The sequence below is a fragment of the Thermobia domestica genome, chromosome 13 (genome assembly GCF_964235325.1).
Source record: "Thermobia domestica chromosome 13, izTheDome1.hap1.1, whole genome shotgun sequence".
NCBI lineage: Eukaryota > Metazoa > Arthropoda > Insecta > Zygentoma > Lepismatidae > Thermobia > Thermobia domestica.
This window is the reverse complement of record NC_137466.1, coordinates 125,625,910-125,648,710: the sequence shown is the minus strand read 5'-3', so window position 1 is coordinate 125,648,710 and position 22,801 is coordinate 125,625,910. Positions and strand designations below refer to the sequence as shown.

The 22,801-nt window shown below is 37.3% G+C and overlaps 1 protein-coding gene across 3 annotated transcripts in view; it reads right to left on the bottom strand.

Annotated features, from left to right (window-relative positions):
- The window catches only part of LOC145668486 (uncharacterized), a 103,764-nt gene extending 83,108 nt beyond the window's left edge, over window positions 1–20,656 (bottom strand). The window contains exons 1-5 of one of the 3 annotated variants that reach the window (XM_081736422.1): window positions 20,498–20,632; window positions 13,073–13,723; window positions 10,451–10,545; window positions 6,092–6,553; window positions 2,764–2,810 (exon numbers count right to left, since the gene is read on the bottom strand). In XM_081736422.1, coding sequence (XP_081592548.1) covers window positions 2,764–2,810; window positions 6,092–6,553; window positions 10,451–10,532 — 591 coding nt within the window. In that variant the 5' untranslated portion in view covers window positions 10,533–10,545; window positions 13,073–13,723; window positions 20,498–20,632. Of the gene's footprint in view, window positions 1–2,763; window positions 2,811–6,091; window positions 6,554–10,450; window positions 10,546–13,072; window positions 13,724–20,497 lie in introns of all 3 variants that reach the window. The other 2 variants (XM_081736423.1, XM_081736424.1) reach the window with 2 other exon arrangements.
- Window positions 20,657–22,801: the final 2,145 nt, after the last annotated feature.

Below are 22,801 nucleotides of genomic sequence, written 5' to 3'. Positions count from 1 at the left end.
TGGGGGGAACAGCGATACTTCCACATTCTCACTGCACTAATTCTTTTATAATCATTAAACATCATTTAGCACCTAGCTCTTCTAGCACAAGGGCATGATCTTGGGTCACTAAAATTAAGTTTTCATTTATTCACTACTCTCGTTCCCTGCTGTAGTTATAAAACCACGCACAATACACCAAAAATCCTTTGACACTACCAACGAATATTTGTCGGATGGGATGGTCGTTCCATACGTCATGAATCGGAGCCCACCTTTCCTAACACAATATTCGGGAGTCCTTCATTTCATGTAAGAACCCTTGCGCCGCCACTACAAGATCCTGAATCTTTCACTTATGGATAGAGCAGATTACAAGCCTAAGATAACATGCCACCCAAAAGCTAATAGGTTCGGAGACACGCTTTCGCCAGTTTGTAAGTCTGAAACTCAGCGATTCCGATGAAACTTTTACTGGATTTTTCTTGTTTATGTGAGCATATTCACCTCCCAAACGCTACAAATTATTTTTTGAGATATATATATATATATATATTTGGTCTAGGAATTAATTCGTGCGGTTGGTACGCACACATTGAAGCTGTAGTACAAACACAAAATACATAAATACCTTAAGAAAAATATTGTCCATCGCTAGCCACCACTTTCACCCATCTGTCAGGCAATGTACGGATTCCGTGGCGAAAGAAGTCCTCATCCTTGGAAGCGATCCAGTCAGAGACCCATGTTTCGATATCTTCTGAAGAAGTAAACCGCTGTCCAATCAAATCGTTGTTCATGCAATCGAACAAGTAGTAGTCCGAAGGAGCAACGTCTGGTGAATACGGCGGGTGGGGTAAAACTTCCCATCCGACATTTTCTAAATAGGTTTTGACCGGTTTTGCGACATGTGGGCGAACGTTATCATGTTGAACAATAAGTTTATCATGTCTGTTCTCCCATTCTGGTCGTGTTCTGGCCAGAGCTTGCTTCAAACGCATTAATTGTCGTCGATAACGTTCTCCATTCATAGTTTCACCCGGTTGCAGCAGCTCATAGTACACCACACCTTTCATATCCCACCATATGCACAGCATAACCTTTGCACAGTGAATATCTCGTTTTGGTTGTGATGGACCTGGTTTCACCCAGGCCTTTTTTCGTTTAGGGTTCTCGTAATGGATCCACTTCTCATCACCCGTAATAATTCGATGCAGAAACCCCTTTCTGCTCTGTCGTTGAAGCAGCAATTCGCAAATGGTTTTTCGTCTTTCAACGTCTCTGTCTTTCAATTCATGTGGAACCCAATGTGACATCTTTTGAATCATTCCCATGGCTTTCAAGCGTTTGGAGACTGTTGTTTGATCAACGCCTAATGCTGCTGCAAGTTGTTCCTGCGTTTGACACGAATCCTGCTCGAGCAATGCTGTCAATTCTTCGTCTTGAAATATTTTTGGCTGTCCAGCTCGCTCTTGGTCTGCCAAGCCGAAATCACCACTTCTAAACCGTGCAAACCACTTCTGACACGTTCGCTCAGCTAGAGCATGGTCACCATACACTTCCACCAAAATACGATGACTTTCAGTCGCACTTTTCTGCATGTTAAAGTAATGCAGCAGGACACCCCGCAAAAACACTTTATCAGGCACAAATTGCGCCATGTTCACTTAACTACAAACTGGTGTTGTTGACGCTTTAATCCACTGCCCTATACTACGAACGATACGCGATGACAGGGGTTTGCAACACATGTGTGGATACACGGAACTGTGGGACGCTCCGTTCGTTGCGCCATCTCTTGTCCACCCGCACGAATTAATTCCTAGACCAAATATATATATATATATATATATATATATATATATATATATATATATATATAGTGAAACCTCTACTAACGGACATATTTTGTAATCCCCAAACACTGAAATAGGAAAAAAAACACTCCCAAACCTCTCTAAAGCGGGCACTCTAATACGGACACGGACAGTCTTTTCTGTCTTTTATAGTTATTATTTACCTCCGTATTACGGACACTTTCTCTAGAAACAAGTTGAAAAGTGTAGTAAAAATACATTTTTAGTAATTCATACATGTGTCATCAAGGAAGCATTGTGACAGAATTTTGCCTTCTCAACCGTCTGCTTGCAATCCAGACGAAGCGCCTCTGTTTAACAACGCTCTCATGTATTTTGCTTGCATCCCACTCCCACACAAGATGTTTTAGACACAATAGTGATTGATAATTGTCCGCCGTTTGGAATGACATGTTATTCTACTGTCCCGCTAGAATCTAACCAAGCAAAAGACAAGTTAAATATATATATAATATAAATATATATATTATAGTTTCGGATTTTATTTTATTTTTATTATTATTATTATTATTATTACGTTGCTGGTATCCAATCATTAACAAAACGCTGGAACACGTGCATTAATGTGGAAGGGAATTATATTGAGAAGTAAAGCACATTTTCACACATGAGTTCTGTTACTCTGAAGCCCAACGTTTGTGTCTGAATTAAATCCTTCTCGTGTACAGAAGAATTCATGAAGGAACTTTCGAAACACTATTATTAACGAAGCCAACATCAAAAAATCAATTTGCTTTTGTCATCTCCGCCTATTCTCTCCAATCTATCTCCTGTTCACACATTAGATCATACATACTGAAAAGTGGTATTAATTGCATATACACTTCTAGTTATCAACAAGTAAGTACAATGTATTTAAGAGCCAGACCAGAAAGTCAGAATTCATTCAAAAATACACAAAACTCACCATCGGTGCATTCTTTGTAGTTGAATTCGCCGAAAGTACAGGTGAGGCTGCAAAGATAAAAAAAGAAAAAAAATGCAGTCACAACAATAGCACACACCATGATACATTTAACACTACAACTGAAATAATAAAAATATGTAATATACTAACAAAGGCTAACTTTTAAACTGGAGCAACAAAACGTTATAAACATTACAATTCTGAAAAAAGAAAGAAAAAAACTCCGATATTCCACGATTCTATGCAGAAATTTCATGACTACCTCAAATTCTTATTAGATCTCTCTCTTAGCCTCGGTGCATAATCGTATGACGTTAAAATATATATTTCTTATTAGATCTGTGCTGGGTAAGATTATTTACAACGATTACTTTCGAGATCTTACCTACATTTAATGAATGATACCAACCAAAATGATCTTACGTTATCGTTTAAAGAGTATTAATTAGTGTTGTTTCCTTTAAGCATCTCATATATTACTCTTTCCTTACTTTAATATTTCAAATATATGTAACAATTAAGATGAGTAGTCACATCAATATGCTTGTTCAATTGATCGAACTTTCAGAACTAGTTCAACAACAGGAGAAAATTAGCAAGGAGTGTTCAGCAATTCCACAATTCCATACACAACTGATAACTACAACAACATTTTGACATTACAGTGCAACAGGTACTACTTGTCTCGTGTGACAGCTCGCTGCGTGCACGTGGTGTTCGATGCTGCGTTGCCAGCTTTTGCGTCGGGTATTGAAACTACATGAGTAGAACGAGTGAATTATTTCTTGTTCCATATCAACATTTACTAAATGTAGAACGCTTATTTAAAAACGTACTTATAAGGGAGACAAACATTACTGTACATTTCATTGATTCAATATTTAAGTACGGTAAATCCAACCATTCCTCCCTCGTGACTTTATTCCTATAGGAAACTTTTTACTTTCACTGCAGAAAACAGAAATTTTCCATATAGCTGTAGCAAAATTACTAACATCAATACTGAACCTTGTTTATAATTACTGAACTTACGTTTGTATACCACATATCGCAAACAATACGTCTTCATTTTGAACTCGTGACATTTGTATTACAATAATTTTAAAAATTAATATATATAGTAATAAAGAAGAAAGAGAAATGTACTTACGTTTACTGTGTGGTTGGGGATACTACCAGTGTCACTTTCGGAGCTGGAATTAACAGATATTATCACTTCCTCCACACACTGTTCAAGAATTCCCTCTTTATTCCATTGCTCGTCTAGGAGCTTCTTCGAATGTTGAACAACATTAGCCCAGTCTTCCGCAGTGACACTATCAATTGCTTCTTTTGTAAGTCTTTTCACTTCTGCCACTGTGAATTTTTTATTTTCCCTCGCAACGTATCCTTTTACTTGCGCCCAAATATTTTCTATAGGGTTGAAGTGGGCGTGGTATGGGGGAAGTCTTATGACCTAGTGACCCTTTTCCCTTGCTAATTCGTCGATTCTGTACAAAGGGAATTTGGGCTTGTATATGGTCACCAGTTCTAGAAGCTCTGCCTTCTTTAAGTCAGGCTCTAACTGCACACTGGTATTGCGCTTTAACCAGTCCAAGACTTCAGACTTCCGGGACTGAGTTGTTGGAGGTTTGTCGAGCATAACAGAATGGTATGGGGCTTTGTCCATAACGATGATGGATTTAGGGGATATGTTTTCCAAAAGAGATTCTTGGAACCACTTTGTAAATACATCGAAGTTCATTTCCTCGTGATAATCACCAGTTCTTTTAGATCTGAAAATGAGGAGGCAGTTTGGGAAAAAACCACGAGATGTGCCAGCATGAAGAACAATTATTCTTCTCCCCTTCCCTATTGGTGCGTTCATTGTACTATGCGCAGTATGATCGGTCTAGCCTTTTTCTAATGTGTGGCCTGCATTGACCTATGTCTCATCTAACCAAACCACATTATTATAATCACATTTCTTCATAGCTCTGAGGTACCGACAACGCCAAGCCACGATGTCACTTCTTTCCATCAGCACTGTGCGTTTGGAGAATTTATTAAATTCGAACCCCAGATCTATGAAACAGCTTCTAAGTGAGAACTTACTTCCGTGGAACAAATTTGTTTCTTTAAGGCTGGCTTGGAGCTTGCTTAATGTAGGATGCTCCTTGCGCATATAATAAGAGTAAATGTGGCGACGAAGGGCATCCCGCTGGAATAAATCGAGATTTGTGACCTTTTCATAGCAGCGATGTTTTCCTGGAGTTTCAAGCAGTACCTGCGATGGTCCAGGCTCGTCCTTTCCTTGTTCTTCCTTCTCCTCAAGTTCCTCCTCTTTCCTTATTTTTTCTTTCCCAATTCGCGCCACTGTTTTTCTGCTGATTTTAAGGGCAGCCGCTGTCCTTTCTGTAACTCGATTTACATCGATAAGAGGATCACCATTTTCTCTTTCCCACTCAAAGTATTCGCGTAGTGAACACACCATCTCGCGAGCTTAGCCTCGTAAAGCGACACCCTGTCCAATTTTTTAATATTTCTTTACAGGCGAGTGAATTCTTTGTCGCCCCCTTCTTCGACGAACAAGATTTGAACTTTCTCCCACTTCATCCATTTTAGAGAACATACACACACACGCACAAGAGAGAGAGAGAATCAGAAATAAATAATGCACTAAACACTGAAGTACCGTATACACGAAACACGAAATTATTCACTGCAAGTAAATCTCAGTTTTATAAAATTAAATGACACAAAAGAGGACTAAAAAAGAATGCCCTCAATAACCAGCAAGTCCACTACTCAAGTTGACATCTGACTAAAACAATGTGCATTTGTTTATATTCAAACTGGCAACGTGCGGAGAGGGTGGAATGTTTACCACTGCAGAGCGAGAATGAGCCACTATAATTGGCTGAACGTGCTGTTGCCGTAGAAACAAGTCCTTCTTAGCTGATTGTTATGACCACGTGCAGGAAGAAAGAAAAGAAAGAAAAAAAAAACAGGAAAACAACTGTCACATGGAATAAGTTGTATAAATTGAATTATAAGAAACCACAATGCAATTCTGACAAATATATCAATCAATCCTTTAAAGCAGTGCTTCTAGGCGCTATATTCTTTTCTAGAACTACACAAATCCAACATACTCATCCTTTGTGTCTTTCAAACCTTGCTCCAAGCCCGTAAGTCGTACTTCTTTACCAACACTCTACTGGAAATTTTCCTTGATATAAGATATTGCAAAAGCTTTACATTTAAATAAATGTACTTAAAACACATTATCATATACATACAAACACACAATTTATTTCCTTGAACTGACTATAAAAAGGCAACATACCTTGTCCTCCTGTTCCTACGATTAAACCTATGCGAGAATCCATTACTAACTGATAGGTTCCACTTTGTAGATTAGGTCTGAGCTGCTGATTATTTACAATTACAGAGCCAGAACCCGCTGGAACTGTTGAGAGAATAGTGGGCTGTTTCTGAGGAGCAGGTGCACCGACGGAGGGGGAAGAGTTAACTGTAAGAGCATTCTGAGGAGCCACTGCTGCTATCGAAGGCAAAGGTTGGCCATCTCGCGGCTGCAGTACAATTATATCATCCCCTTTATCAACCACATCATACGTCTTCTGAAGAGTCTCCAGTTTCTCAGTTGAATCCTTGTATTCCTGCTCTAGCATTGCATAGGCGGTTACTTGGCTTTCAGTGAGCTCTTCATCCTCACATTCCATCATCAACTCGATATCAGGAGGCTTTCTGTTTGGCCTCGTGCCTACTGCACCTCGACTCATCGTGCCTAATGAATGAGACATCATAATTATTATATGTTACAAATAATGACACAGAAATAAAAGTATGTTTCATTCCTCTAATTCCCATCTGAATTGGTTTTCTTTACAATCTCGGTACATCATTACTGACGAAAGCTTATTATGCTTCACAGACTTGTTCTTACAGTCCAAGAGATTAACTATTGTATTAATCTTAAGTGAGTTTGTACAGCGGGCGACACTTCTAAATGGTACAGCCATATGGAGATTTACGGCTAAGGTGTACCATTTAGAAGTGTCCACCGCTGTACAACCAGTATTTAAGTACATATCTTTTATACCATTTGAACTTCAATGTTCGTATTAAACTACACAGTTATACGCATCATGAACCTACAACGTGGACTCCCACTAAAATACATTCACACATCGCGTATATAACACTGATCAATCGAACAGGAAAGTATCTTCAGACCAAATAACGTACGTATTTAATGTACGTCCGGTAATCGGTTCGATTCGTACTTGGGATGCTTGTCTAGGACACAACCCTAAGCAGAGCTCGGATTCCACTTTGAGAAGTTTATTTCGTTTCATATGGCCACATTGCTGAAAAGGAACGTTAACTCAAAACATCAATTATAAAGAAAAACTAAACATTTATATGCATCTATATATTCTTCGGAAAAGTTTTGAGACAGCTTATCTGTATCAAATAAATTCGACTCTAGGCTAAGGTATATATCAATACAATATCATATGTTTATCATGTATCACAAATCTTGCGAAGTGGAGAACTTTTCAACATAGCGCATTCAAATAATAATAAACTTTACAATGGACAGTATAGAACATATTATTATAGATTTTACATAAGCACAAACGATGACCAAGTATTTATCTATAAAACAACGTATTATAATTATTACCTGTCCTAAAATATTAAGTAGCCGATTGTACAACTATTTATATTAATTTAACACATTATATAATGACATTTGTGTCAAACGGAAGATGCCAAGTAATCCCTACATACTTTTCTAATACAAATTTGATTCTTATTTGTGAGATATACAGAAAATTTAAAGCAAGCACATGAACTAATCGAAAATTTTGAACTTCCCTTGTGTTTTTATCATGTGTAAATTAAGAAAACTTTCGTCCGCTTTATGCTAGAATATTAGATCTGGAAATTCAATACAAGATAGGCATTTCCATTTAGACATTGCAAAACCACGCTTAGGAATTGTAACTATGATTCTAGTTACAGGTTCCTGTAATTCCTAAATCTTTAAATTTCCAAGCTTTCGACGCTCCTCTGAAGTCTTGGTCACGGAGGTTAAAAACAGGAAGAAAAAGAACAGAAACATCAAGGAATAAAAAGGAACGGACTTACCAAAGGGAAGAGCTGTATCGAAAACATGTTGTCAAGGGCGTCAGCGATCTGCAGATGTTCTTGAAGCAAACTAAAATATAGCGGAGTTAGTTTGTGGACCTTTTATGTTTCTGTTGGAAGGTTACTAATTCATGTTATTTTTATTATGCCAATACTGTGAAAATTTTGTGATAACCGCCTCCCACTCATCACTCAGCCATCCCTTGTCTAGATTTATTTATTTATTTTTTTAAATGAATAAATAGATTTTTGAAAAACCAGATTCTCTACTTCATTTCTAGCTCCAAATAAAATTTTTGAATCTTCTACCCTGTGTTGGAGCTCGAAATGAAATAGAGGAACTGGTTTTTGAAAATTTATTTATTCATTAAAAATAAATAAATAAATAAATAAATACGCCTAGACAAGGGATGGCTGAGTGACGAACGGGAGGTGGTTATCACAAAATTTTCACAGCATTGGCATGATAAAAATAACATGAATTCCCATACGAAAATGAAAAATCTGTACAGGTACTGGAAACGCATGTCTAGTGCATCTGTTACATTTTTCCAGGTCCTGTTTTATGCATGTTGCATGTTACAACAGGCGTTTCTTGGTCTGTAAGTGCATGTATTAAGATCTATTTTGAGGTAAACGGACATACGCTGTACAGTGAGCTCGGTAACATCACATGTACAGTGCATGTACAGACACTGGTTTTGCCTTCAACATGTTAAAAAAGTAACAAGCACTGTACAAACGCTTAAAAATGCGTTGAACAGTGAATGTTTAATAGTTTAAGTGCAAGCATTTTACATGTTGCATGTACAGTGAATGTTCCTGTGAAAAATACATGCAATTCGACAGAAAAGTACACCTGTATTGACGTCTGTTCTCCACTGACCATACATTGTCTGTACACAGCCCTTCCTAACAGCAATGTACAGCTGCATATCTAACACCTGACAGGGAATAATTGAACAGGTGTTGTACAAACTAATTCTAGACTCCAGAAACATTCCCTTTACAGAGGCTGTTTTTAATATTAACATGTTAGGAATGAACAGGCACTGCACATGGGTTCAAAACATGCGTTGTACAGTATAGGTTTGATAGCCTGTACCCAGACATGGTACATTTTGGATATCAATGAATGATTCTGTGAAGAAAACATGCAATTCGACAGAAAAGTACACCTGTATTGACGTTTGTTGAGCACTGGCCATACACTGCCTGCACATAGCCCTTCCTAACAGCAATGTACAGACGATGAACAGCTGCATGTTTAACACCTGACAAGGAATAGTTGAACAAATGTTGTAGGAATGACTTCTAGGCTCCAGAAACATTCCCTTTACAGAGACTGTTTTTAATGTTAACATGTAAGAAATGAACAGGCACTGCACATGTGTTCAAAACATGCAATGTACAGTATGTGTTTGATAGCCTGTACACTGACACGTTACATGTTGCATGTACAATGAATGTATGTATATTTGGAGAATGCATGCAATTCGACAGAAAAGGTATAGCTGGATTGATGTTTGTTCTGCATTGATCGTACATTGGTAGCATACAGCTCGTGCTAACAGCAATGTACAGCTGCATGTTTAACACCTAATAAGAAATGCCTGAACATGTGTTGTATAAACCCTTTCCCGTTACATTGGATGTTCTCAACGTTAACATGTTTGAAATAAACAAGCACTGTACAATCACTCAAACCTTGGGTTGTACACTGTGTGTTTAGTAGCGTGTACACAGGCATGTTACATGTTGCACGTACAGCGAATGTTCCTGTGAAGAATGCACGCAATTCGACAGAAAAGTACATCTGGATTGATGTCTGTTTTGCATTGACTATACATTGGCTGTACAAAACTACTGCTAACAACAATGTACAGGTGATGTACAGCTACACGATTAACACCCAACAAGGAATAGTTAAACATGTGTTGTACAAGCGATTTCCAGACTACCGAAAGATTCCTTGCAGAGAGCAGATTTTAATGTTAACATTGAACGTACCCGCTTCGCTTCGACAAACCAACAATTGATGAAATACCGCAGCCTTCTCCCTCTCCCATGCCGATGGAGCTAAACTTGGATTTGAATGGATTCTGGATTAGTACTAATCATCTCAGTGATCCCAACAACTATGTATTCGATACTGATCTTGGTCAATTTGAATATTTTATTACCCCTCCCTCAATGTCGATGGGGGCTAAACCTGGATTGAACGACTTCGTAATTGTCATTGTTCATCTCAGCGACCCTGAAAACTATAGATTCAACACAAATATTGACCATTTTGGGTTATTTTACACTAGCAGCGTTCACCCCGCTTCGCTGGGGTCACCCCGGAACGCAATAAACCTTGTTAATTAGATAATTTTTACTTTTTCGCTTTGAAACTTGAGCGCGAAACTGCCCCTCTGGCCCTGGGTCACCAAACGATTTAGCATCGAAAGTTGCGTTAAATATCTATTAATCAAGCATGGACTGCAAAAAGTTAAAAAGTTTTTATTTATAACTTTGGCCATACCGTCTCGCATTTGTCGAGATGCTCGCTTGTATGAAGCCATTCTTGTTCTTCGCCCTAATCTACTGGTCTTACGTGCTGGCATATTGTAAAAGTGTCTGTAAAAATAAGCAAATCAATTAAAAATTAGTGCAAAATATTCAAAAATGGTTGAAAAGCACGCAATTAGGTGACATTACCTCAAAAATATCAGAAAGAATTATAAAAACGTGAAAATTAAGATAAAACAGAGAGAGAATTATGAAATGTGTGAATCGTAATGATCAACAATGCAACAATGAGATATACTTGCACGCGCTCGCGCTTTGCTGCAACAATGGAATTTCGGTCCCATAGTAATTCAATGGACACTTGAATGGTCAATTATCTCAAGACACTGGTAATTGAAAATTCAAGTGATATGATAAAAACCATGTAGGGTCCAAATCTTAATAACCCCCCAAAAATGAAAGAAATTGGTTCAGCCGTATTAGCGTGATGAGCTAACAAAGGATTTGTACGTTCTCTTTTATATATATAGATATAACGCATTATCAATTCCCCATATAGAATATAGAAAATACCCCCTCCCCTTCCTAAGAGTGAATTTACGAAAACACTAGGGGACATCTGTTTATTTTTAATTACGAGATAATATACTCAATTTCAGCTTAAGTTGAATAGCTCGTGAGATACTAATCCTTCGTTAAGGAAAAAAAAAAAAATCACCACTGCTCCCCTTTAGGGTACGTATTATAATCAAAGTGAATATTATAAACCCCCTGTATAACCGAGATTGGGCCTAACTGTATGTCAAAAATTATTTCGGCCTTATCGTTTGGCGTGATGAGATGACAAGTATCATAACTTTTAATTTCACTAGCCTTCGGCTAGCTGAAGGCTTCGCACACAGACAATGGCGGAGAAAGAATTTCATTTCGAGGAGAGCCGGGGGTCTTCTCCCGAAAAATTTGGCTGAAAACGCGATTTTAGGCTTTATTTTAACAACTTTTAAAAATTTCGGGGTGTTCAGATCCCTGGATCCTTCCGAGCTATGCCACTTTCCCCAGACGCCCGCAATGGCTCGGCTTACGGCCCCGCACCTCATAAACCTGTAAATATACCGAATTTCAGTTCAAGTAACAGGGGGGGCAAACCCACTGCTTTTGCTTGTAGCTCGGCCTACGGCCTTGCACCTCATAAACTTGCAAATCATACCGAATTTAGGTTGAAATACCAAGTTTCATGACTCTGTTCCCAGATCCCAAGGTATAAACATCTTATTTTAATAATTGTATTCTCCACACATTTTTCTTCCCACCTTTTGCTTTCCTTCTACGTTACATCTAGATATAAAAACAGAAATACAGATCTATATTTTAAATAAGAGGTTCAAATACCAAATTTCATGTTTCTAACCTTCAGAGATTCTGAAATATCGACGTCTTATTACAATAATTGCAATCCCCACACCTTCCCCCCCCCCCCCACCTTTTTTCTTCCCCTTTTTACAAAAAATATTTTTTAAAAACGCTAAAACATGTGTCAAATTATTTCAAATGAGAAATCCAAATACCAAACTTCAAGTGTTTTACCGTAAGGGATTCGGAGATACGGCCATCTATTAAAAATTCTTCCCATCCTATTCTCCCTCTTCCCCGTTGAGTTTCCAAAAATCCTTCCTTACTGGTACCCTACATCACATATTTTATGTACTGTCCAAATTTCAAGTTTCTAGCTTAAGTGATTTGATCCATGCGTTAATCAATCAGTTAGTCAGTCACTCTGAACTCTGTCTTTTGTATATTGAGATATGTGTATGTGTTTAAGTCATAGGAGTAACTAGAGGGGTCAATGTTGTCCCTCAGAATACCATTACTACATGGTCACTGAAAAATTCTTTCAATTCTCAGAAGTAAGGGCCATGCCTTACTCCCCTCAGCTAAATATTCTAGTAATGTTAATGGCTTAAGCCTCCCCTTTGATGAGTTTCTGGCTACGCCAATGATATACAGAGCATGTTCGTGTAAAGGAAACGTGAATCTTTATAGTAGCTTGTATGTCTTTCATGTTGGTAACATTTGCCTGCAAACTGGGGTTGCTAACTGTGAAGTACAGCCACAATACATGCACAGGTTTAATGATTGAAAATATCCTCACAAGATGTCAGCAAAAATGTGAACGGAAATACGTAATTTTCTTTATTTAATTCTAACGACATATAAAATAAAATGATAAAACTTAAAATCATAGAAGTAAATGAACATGCAATGCACACGTATCCTGTACAGGTACTGTACACGTTGCCTGTTCAGTGCATGTAAAAAGTTAATCAACATGCAATATACATGTAACCTGTACAAGCATTATACACATTACCTGTTCAGTGCATGTAAAAAATTAAAATAATAATAATAATCATGCAATGTACATGTATCTATATAGGCAAAGTACAAACACTTCACAGTTATTGTGTTGGGTGCTCTAAAGGGGTGTTGGGTGTTCTAAATGGGTGCTGCATGCCTGAAAAGCACTTGTATTTTGCCTTATACATGCAATGTACATGTACTGTTTCTTTCTCTGGGCATGTGCATGTGTACGAATTTGTGTTTGTGTTTGTGATCCTAAAAACAGCATGTTCCTCACCTGTAAATAAACTGTTTCTTTCTCAGAACATATACTGTACATTGCTTGTACAGGTTTCTTGTATGTGCTTGACGCCTGTAAATGCATGTTCTTTGCGACTATACAGGCACATTAACTGGATAAGTCCAGGCATTGTACAGGTGCCTTTTTTTTTCGTATGGGTTGGTAACTTTCCAACAGAAACATAAAAGGTCCACTAAGTGACTCCGCCATATTTTAGTTTGCTTCAAGAACATCTGCAGATCGCTGACGCACTTAATCCTTAACGCACCAAGCCTAAATCCTCAACGTTGTTTTCTAGAGACCTCAAGTATTATTTTAATTTTTCAACTTATTCTTATTTTTTTTTTATTTTTTTTTTCACTTTTTTAACGAGCATATTAATGATCTAATTATATAGCAGATATCCCAAAAGGGTGCAAGGCACATATAAAAATCGAGAAGAAATTGGTTCTTATAGTTGCAGCAGTATCACCAAATATCACACTCTGGGGTCCCTAGAGGACCCCGCTTGGTGTGTTAAGGGTTAACAACGTGTTTTCGACACAGCTCTTCCTCTTGGTAAGTCTGTTCCTTTTTATTCCTCGATGTCTGTTCTTTTTCTTCCTGTTTTTAACCTCCGTGAGCAAAACTCCAGCGGAGAGTCGAAAGCTGGAATTACAGAAAATTTAAAGAATCAGGAATTACAGAAATCTGTAAGTAGAATGACAGATCACCAATAAAAGAAAGAAAGAAAGAAAAAAGGAAAACTTAATTCAATGAAGTCGAAACCCTCATTAAGTCTTAAATGTGATGTTCGATATTCTTCGGTAATATTTTTTAACGAAATCAATAAACCACCCGTAAAGAATTATATTAAAGTCTACACCTTATGATGTTAATGCCACGGCGTTGTAGGGAGATTTTCTTTACTTCCATTCATCACACGTAAACAGTAGTGACAAATTTGCCATTTTATAGATAAATCTTGCTATTTTCATATGTTCATTAGGTTTTTAATCTAGCCATTAGCTACAATTTTGCCCAATTCACAGTTACACACAATTGCCAATTTTTAGTCATTTGTTCTTAGTAGTAGTTGGATCTCTTTTCCAATCAAAATTTCAATTAGAAAAAGATGAATTGAAACGAATATGGCTCGCGCTATTTCCAGCCCTCCTGCTTGCATCAGTACTTACGCTGCCACACAAGAGTTTCTCACTTGTATGTGGGGTTCCGAAAACTCTTGCCTTCCAATAGTTTAATCTTTACGTACAATTACCTGTCTACTTTGTGTATAAGTGGTAAGAGTATCCAACTATGGCGATCCCTGGTTCGATCTCAGCCCACGTCAAGTAGACTTTAAGGGTAAGACAAAATCATTGTGTTCGTAGATCTTCCCGGGATCCTCCGGTTTTCTCATTCCAGCATTTGATCCACTATCACCATCACTATCTTCCTTAGCCTCGGTGCGTAATTGTGGAACGGTAGAATAAACGATTTGTTTCTAATATACAACACTTTTGCTTTAGTGTTATTCAGAATCAATTATGCCAGTAAAATATATCCAATATTACCGCAAATGTTGAGCGGGCTAGGAAAAAATTCTCCAACTGCGAAAATGGACAACTCCCCCAACTATCATTTTGGACAAATTGGAGAAGTATTTACGAGATAGAACAAGAAGCCAGTATAATGAAAGATTTATAAAACGGTGGATGAGGTATGGCATCGGTCACTTATCAGGGCTATAGCAAGTTTAGCGTCAATCATTTGCACTAAGATTCTATGAGCCGTTGACCTATAATGTAAGCAAGGTATAATCGAAATTCCGTAATACATTTTAATGTTAATCCTCCTCTCCCGGGAATCGAATTTTGAAAAGTCTCTTTTAGTTATCATATAGTTACCAACTGATTTAGAAAACAAAGAGCCCTAACTTTAAATGTGACACAGAATTAGTTAAATTTAAGAAAAATTACTATGAAAGTCTGCTTCGCGGGTGCAACTAGTAAACTGTGGTTTATTGTTTCTGTTATCTAAAATAATCCATCTTAATAACTATAGATATATTTTAGCCAACATTGACAATATAATGCAATTTTACTTCATTCTATAAAATCTTCCGAACTCTAATAAGCTGTGATAAGGGATGAGCCCTTTTTCAAATCATATCACATATTGTACAACAAGCATATATCCTATTATATTCTTGCTCACACAACAAACCCACGAAAAATATACCACGTGACTGCCTTCTGCATCTCGAGGCCTTTCACTTCGGAAATAAACTCCCTAATGCAAGCATAACCAATAAAAACGAAAAGACGCCAACGCTGACTTTTGGAAGGCACTAGGTAAAGTGTATACAGCTAAGAATCCAGTTTCTTAAAAATTTACAAGTACAGTCTAGTGTACTGTACGTGATTATAAATAAGAGCCCGTCTTTGAGCCTATTAATATGCTACTCACCAGTCTCTGGCTCTCACACTCCCCGACAGGTTGAGATACAAATCCCCTCATTCAAGCATACCTAATAAAAAGTACAGTGGACACTGGAGCAATGGTTCTTATGGAATGTCAGTTTGTATTCATACTCTACATCTGCCTGCAGCTGGCAGGCAGCCGCTGAATTCTGAATTACATCGGCCCGTATATGTAGTGTGAAGCTTTGTATAAACAGATTGCTAATAGCACCTGTGCGGGCTAACTTCATTCGAATTCGCCTGTCTCCCGTTTCCCATACTTCCCGTTCAATCACAAAGCAAACCTTGAACGCACGCCTACTAAAAGTGAACACTGGTATAATGGTTTAAATAACATACAATAAATAACATAACGTACCTTTACTGTAAACCATTATACGTTGACATGCACGAGCCCAGCTAATGAAATCTTCAGCTTACTCACGTTGTTCTCCGAGGAGCGCTAACTTTAACATTACGTCTTTGTAACATCCCTGTTTACGCGGATACCCACTATCGATAACGCGCCTGCTCCACGAACGTATCCTCCTACGCCTTTGCATTCATTCGATTAGATGCAATTCGCGCATGCATATATATATATATATATATATATATATATATATATATATCCCTCCATTCCAAAAGAAACGGAACGTTTTAAAAAAACAAAAAAGCAATGTACATTTTGGAACAAATTATTTTTATTAATCAATGTATTTCCCTTCTGCATCGATACACATATTTGCACGCTCCAACAAGTTGTCAAACGACTTCTCCATGTCCTTTATTGGAATGGTCTTTAGGACGGCGGTCGTTGCCTTCTCAATGGCATCAATCGATGCGTGCCACTTTCCTTTCATCGCCAAATGCAATTTCGGGAACAGATAGAAATCGCACGGAGCGAGATCTGGTGAATACGGCGGATGATGCAACCGAATAATGTGATTTTTGACCAAAAATTCAGTTACAAGTCGCGAACCATGTGATGGTGCATTACCGTCCAAAAGAGTCCAACTGCCGATTTCGCGATATTCGGGCCAAATACGACGAATTCTTGCCAGCAAACGCTTCATGACGCCCAAGTAAAACTCTCCAGTGACTGTCTGCCGGGCTGAACAAATTCTTTGTGGATAATTCCTTTTGAATCGTAAAAACAAATCAGCATCACCTTAACTTGACTTCAACAAGCGACTTTTTTTTGGGTGTTCCTTCATCCGGCGCTCTCCATTCAGCACTTTGCCGCTTTGTTTCGGGCTCATATTCAAAAACCACGTCTCGTCATCAGTTACAATCGATTTCAAGAAGTTTCGATCCTGCCGAGCACTTTTAACGATGTCTTTGCAATGCGCAATTCGATCAACTTTTTGGTCTTCGGTGAGTTTGTGTGGTATAAACCGCGAATTAACCTTCTTAAGGCCCAAAACTTCGGTCAAAATGCGGCATGCGGTTGTTTGAGGAATGCCTAATTCCATTTCAATAACTTTCACCGACGATTTTTTGTTATGTTTGATGAATTCACGCACTTTTTCGATGTTTTCTTCCGATAATCCGTTCTGGGACGGCCTGATCTTTTGTCATCATCCAGCGTCTCTCTACCCGATTTGAATCTCCTGAACCACTCGTAAACTTGCGTACGGGATAGACACTCATCACCATATGCATTTTGTAGCATTTGGTGCGTTTCACTAAAAGTTTTACCCAGTTTTACACAAAACTCAATTGCAGCTCGTTGTTTGAAATTCATTTTCCGACCGATGTACACAACACACTGACAGTTGAAACGCAATAACTTTGTTGCCGTGCATCCAAATGTCATGACATTTATACCAGTTGTCAATGAGGGACTACGCCATCTACCGGTAAAATATTACAACACATGGCACTAGTGGTACTATTTGTTTTCAAAAGTTCGGTTTCTTTTGGAATGGAGGGTGTACACTAGATTTTATGGCATATGTCCGGACGCTGTATTTATATCCATAACAGGTAAGGTTCTAGAATACAGATTCCTCCTAGGGCCGGTTGATTCCCTTCTGTATCAAGTCTAATACTTAATTCACAAAGTATTGCCGAGCGAGCGGCAGCAAGTGAAGATGGGTTAGAGCTCTGCAGGGCACATTGTTTTCTTCCTTCATTACAGCTAAATGGAAAGACAGATCTGTGTTCTAATACCTTGCCGGCTAAACCCACCTAAAGTCAACTTGCATAATACAACGTGACCATGTAAGAGTACCAAAAGGATGATAAATTATATTTTCGAAGTTAGGCTACTCGTTAACTGAAAACGAAATATATCCCCTAAAATGCATCAGCATGTTATTCGAACCAATACACTCGCTAAACGATATTACCTGGTAGCACGTCCACGTTCTTTTCTGAATCATATTCTCAAGCTGAAGGAGTATATATTTAGGAAATGTAAGTACAAACTAACTCTTACACACACCTAATAATCACACTGAATTTAAAATAAAACAGGTTTATCGAGTAAAAATGTTTGGCTGGTTTGGAATGGTTACCAATTATTATTATTAAAAATCACGTGCTACCTTTTTCCTACCATCGTTTAATTATACCTAGAAATCTTAATATCGTACTTCCCTTTTTCCTAATTGCAGCATAAATTTTATATTTCTTCAACTCCTAGGAACAGAAGAAAAATATTCACGGGTTAAGTTTAGAGTTGCCCCTCCGTTTTTTATAAAAATTAGGAAAAATTTACAGGAGAAATGAGGTAAGAAATTATGATTTGGAGTTCTTATGTGGTGTGTAAGTTTGGTAGTAAACTTATATTTAATACGAGGAAAGATGTGTGGAAGTTGGTACTATTTGAAGACGCGGAAGATTTCATGATTCAGAAGCATGCCCATTTTACGTCGAGAACAGAACCCAATAAACCCCTGCGGGACTTCTAACCCGTTCCTACTACTACTACTACTACCCCTACTCCTACTACTACTTATACTATTGATTTGTATAATAAAACTGCACGTTTTAATGTTTTTACTGTTTTTTTGTAGGTTTGAAACTGGAGGGGCAACTCTAAACTTAAGACATAGTCACACAACAATTGTTACGCTCTGCTTGATGTTTACAATTCATTTTAACACCGTTCTTCTATTTCTCCTCCTCCTGCCTACCAGATACTGGCAAGTATAATGAGAAGACTAGTGCATTGTTAAGTGTGACTAATCGTTATATGTATTATATTACATTTATAAAACAATACATTTTGGTAGCAGAATGATATTTCGGCGCTCATGTACTAATATTCATTGTGTTTTATATTGGAATATTAAATTTACAATTAGGCCTATGCCTAAACAAAATTATACGCAAGTTCAGGCATTTACATAATCGAGCTACATTGTATTTATCTTTATTGAAGTTTAGCGTCCCTTCCGGGAACTGAGGTTACATGACATGAACCTATGGTTTGATTTAAAGCGGAATCCAAACCATCGTAATGCGGTCATATCTCAATGCTATTCAAGCATGTATCGAACCCGAGACCACACGCATTAAAGTCGTGAATTCTAGCATTAGACCAGCGGCGAGGGGTACAACTGATATACATGCAAAACGTTCAGAGGACAGACGAAAGATACGTTAATAGTGTAACGCTTACATTAAAACTAAATCTTTCACTACAGGCCTACGCGTACTTACTGTATTGTATTGTATTTTAACCGTTGTCTTGCGCTTGCAGTGTTATTACACTATTAACCCTACTTGTAATCATACATACTGCTGTATTACTTACTACTTCACTCTGTTGGATACACAAATTTGTTCCTTATAAACATGTCTTCAAATGCAGAGTATTCAATTCTACCTGTAAATATTTCAAAATGGTGTGTGTCTAAACTTGACCTGAATCCAAATATTTTCATGCTCAAAAATTCCACCGTTCTTTAGTTTAAAAAGAAATATGGCAATGTTAGTTCGGAAGAGGACGGGCAGGGCACATACATCTTGGGTTGACCGACGGCCCACTGTCAACTGTGTAACACCTGGTATAAAAATTCTAGTGACAATTACCGCACTGCATTACACCCTTATATTCAGGTCAAACCACGAGACCGATACTTGCACAGTAATGTATACCGCATTGCTACTCAATTAATGTCCCTTTCCACCATTGGGTACACACCGAAATGTTAGAAATATACACAACAGTAAACATCTGACTCCCTTAAACGTGATCCTAGACCATATTATTTTCAAACAATTCACAGCACGCGATATTCCACCCTTGCACTTTATTTCAATATTTTTACGTGAAAAAAATATCCACTAGAGAGAGAGAGGACATATCCATTAGTCACCATGCTTTCCTAACATGAACTACTGAACGGTACGCCTTTGCAGGGCATCAGTGATATTCCAGTTCCTTATGCGTATGGTTCACAATTTTCCCTCCCTCCAACATGTGTGCAAGGGTTATTACGAATCCCTCTAATTATTTACAAAAATGCCATTAATGCACAGTAACTTGTCACAATGTTCCTTTGTACAGAACGCTGACGTACCCTACGATCACGTGTATATTTAATAGAGGTATCTACATTGATTAAGGAAAGCTATTGCAGAAAAGCTCACACCTGCACTTGAACGTGTTTAAGTTCTTAATTCACGCACATCAATAAGTAAATATAAATTTTCTTGCTCGTATTATGTTTCAGTAGATACAAGTACCGGTACAAATAATATTCCAAATTTGTATGTACGGTGCTTTGTAACCAAATTATACACCACATTTAACTTTCATACAACACCTACAACTTGAAACTATTCAATTACATACAAATTAATATGAAACAATCCGTGATTTAATGCCAAAACACTTCTTTGTTTCAAATTCGAGCCATTACCACCTTCCATGTCATGCATTCAGAGCTCAGTAACTTCATTTACGAGCATCGGACACATAAAAAAACAGCGTATTATTAATTTGCACAATGTGCGTGCTGCTTACCTTTGTTTTCACTTCGTTCTGTCAACAAACAAGGCAGTTTTATTCAAATATTTAGACACACCTAAGAACCACTACTTTTCTCCACTAAAACACTGGCAAATATGGCCGCTGTACCACCATGTGATGTAACCATAACCAATAAGAAAGCTACTATTGCCCGGGAAAATGGACACATTACATGTATTACTGCGTACAAAATATAGTCCAAAAATTAGTCCATTTCTACCTCATTTTCCTTTGCTTTTACAAAAAAGAAATTAATTTTGCGTTTTTAGTGCAGACAGTATAGCTATTTTCCTGAGTTCATTAATAATTTACAAAGAAAACTGCGATAAATGTAAGAATTTTCTCCAAAGAAATATGACATTATTTCCTGTCATATGAATGAGAGATATGACTTGTTAGAACTTTGTTCTTTATTATTCCATACAAACATTGTAATATTAGATTACATTAGAAAGTTTATTTCTTTTCATTTCTCTAACTAAAATTTTACAAAAGAATCCAGAGAAATGCATTGAAAGAGTAGTTTTCACGATCAATTGCAATTAAACATGGCGGACCATTACACGTATTCCAACAAAAATAAGTTTCAAATATATCCTATTTGATTTTAGAAATTAAAATATTTAAAAAATCGTATGTTTCATCGTATGTTTATGATATTCCGAATCTCTCAATATAATAATGTACAACACATATTTTGTATCAGTTTTGGTAGAATGCATGCGGAATGATACATAAACTTCGAAGCTAATCTTTCTATATAGGCACGCAACAAAAAACATATCACAGAAATGTTTGTACTTTACTAAGATGATTAATAGATATTCATTTTAAATTGTCTAAATGTGCCAGTATTATCATTTTTCTTTAAAAAAGAAAGGATCGAAAATTTTTTATCGGTTTTTGATATCCGCAAAAGGCAATATCATGGATGTATTGAAAATTATTTTGGAGGAAAACATTTGTTGTTATTAAAATTCACTATTAACAAATATAAATTTGTAACGTTCTGCTGACAAAACACAGCAGTTGCACAAATAATTTGTCTAAGGTGTCCCTTTTCATCCACGATGATGCAAGCTACATCAAGAAGCATCTGAAAATAGTTCCTCTAAAGCGTCATCATGAAAATGTATGCATGCGCAATGCGCAGTAAAGCTTCGTTACACTCCTTTTGTACGCATGTACGGGTACACGTCATGAGCTGTATTTCTCTTCTCTCTCGTTCGCGCACACGTAGCTTTTTGTAGAAAACAAACAAGTGTGGTGCCGAGTGTGTTATCCGTGCTGCAATACGAAGTAAGAGAGTAGCTGATAAAGAACACTGAAGTTGAAGTGTAGGCAGCTCTTCCGAGTCTCATACTGTAACATAGATAGATTAACCAATTCACATTTTCGTTTGAATATTTAGTGAATAGATAATTAGTTCTATATAGAAACTGATAAATTATTGTTTCAAAATTAAACGCCATGTAAGAATGATATTTATGCTCCTGTTTCACTGTGAACTAATCAAATTTGGATAACTTCTTTTTCGTGATCTAATTCTTTTCCTGAAATAATAACTAAGAGTGAATTGGTTAAAAAGGAAATAAATATAACTTGTACGTATAATTGATCAATTTACAATTCAACGTGCAAAAATGCGTTCACTGTAAAATACTAAAATTTTAATTAATCTCGCTTTAAGAAGCTAAGTGAAATTTGTTGAGTAAACTATTGGATTGAGAGAATACAAATAATAACTTCCGGGTGCTAATTAATTTGATATGTCCATAAGAGAATTCTCAATCGTTAGTCCAACTGTATACAGATTGAGATTGAGATCGTTTTCAAAAATCCATTTATAATAGATGACGGCTGGTGTTCCAATATTTGTGCGTATATTTTATCTAAACTTCATTCTATAGATTTCCAGATCACTTCTTTACAGAAAAGAAAATGAAATGAAATCTTTGAGTTTTACGTCCCAAGGAAATGCCCGCTAGGCTAAAGGAGTTTGTGATGATGAGAAATGAATGAAAGGATGGAATGAAGAAAGTGGGAGGAAACGGGAGAACTCCGAGGAAACCCCGTACACGATTGTCCACCACAAAGTTCACTTGATGAGAACTGGATCGAACAGGGGACCCCACGCGCCACAGGTGAACGTTCTACCACTGAGCCACCGCAGCCCTTTTCAGAAAAAAAAGAACAAAAACGAAATGTTCGGGTGTCGTTACAGTGTGTCCAGTCCTCTTCATTCCTAACACAATTCCAATTCCTTAGCGTTTAGCAAGTTTGTCAAGAAAAAGATTC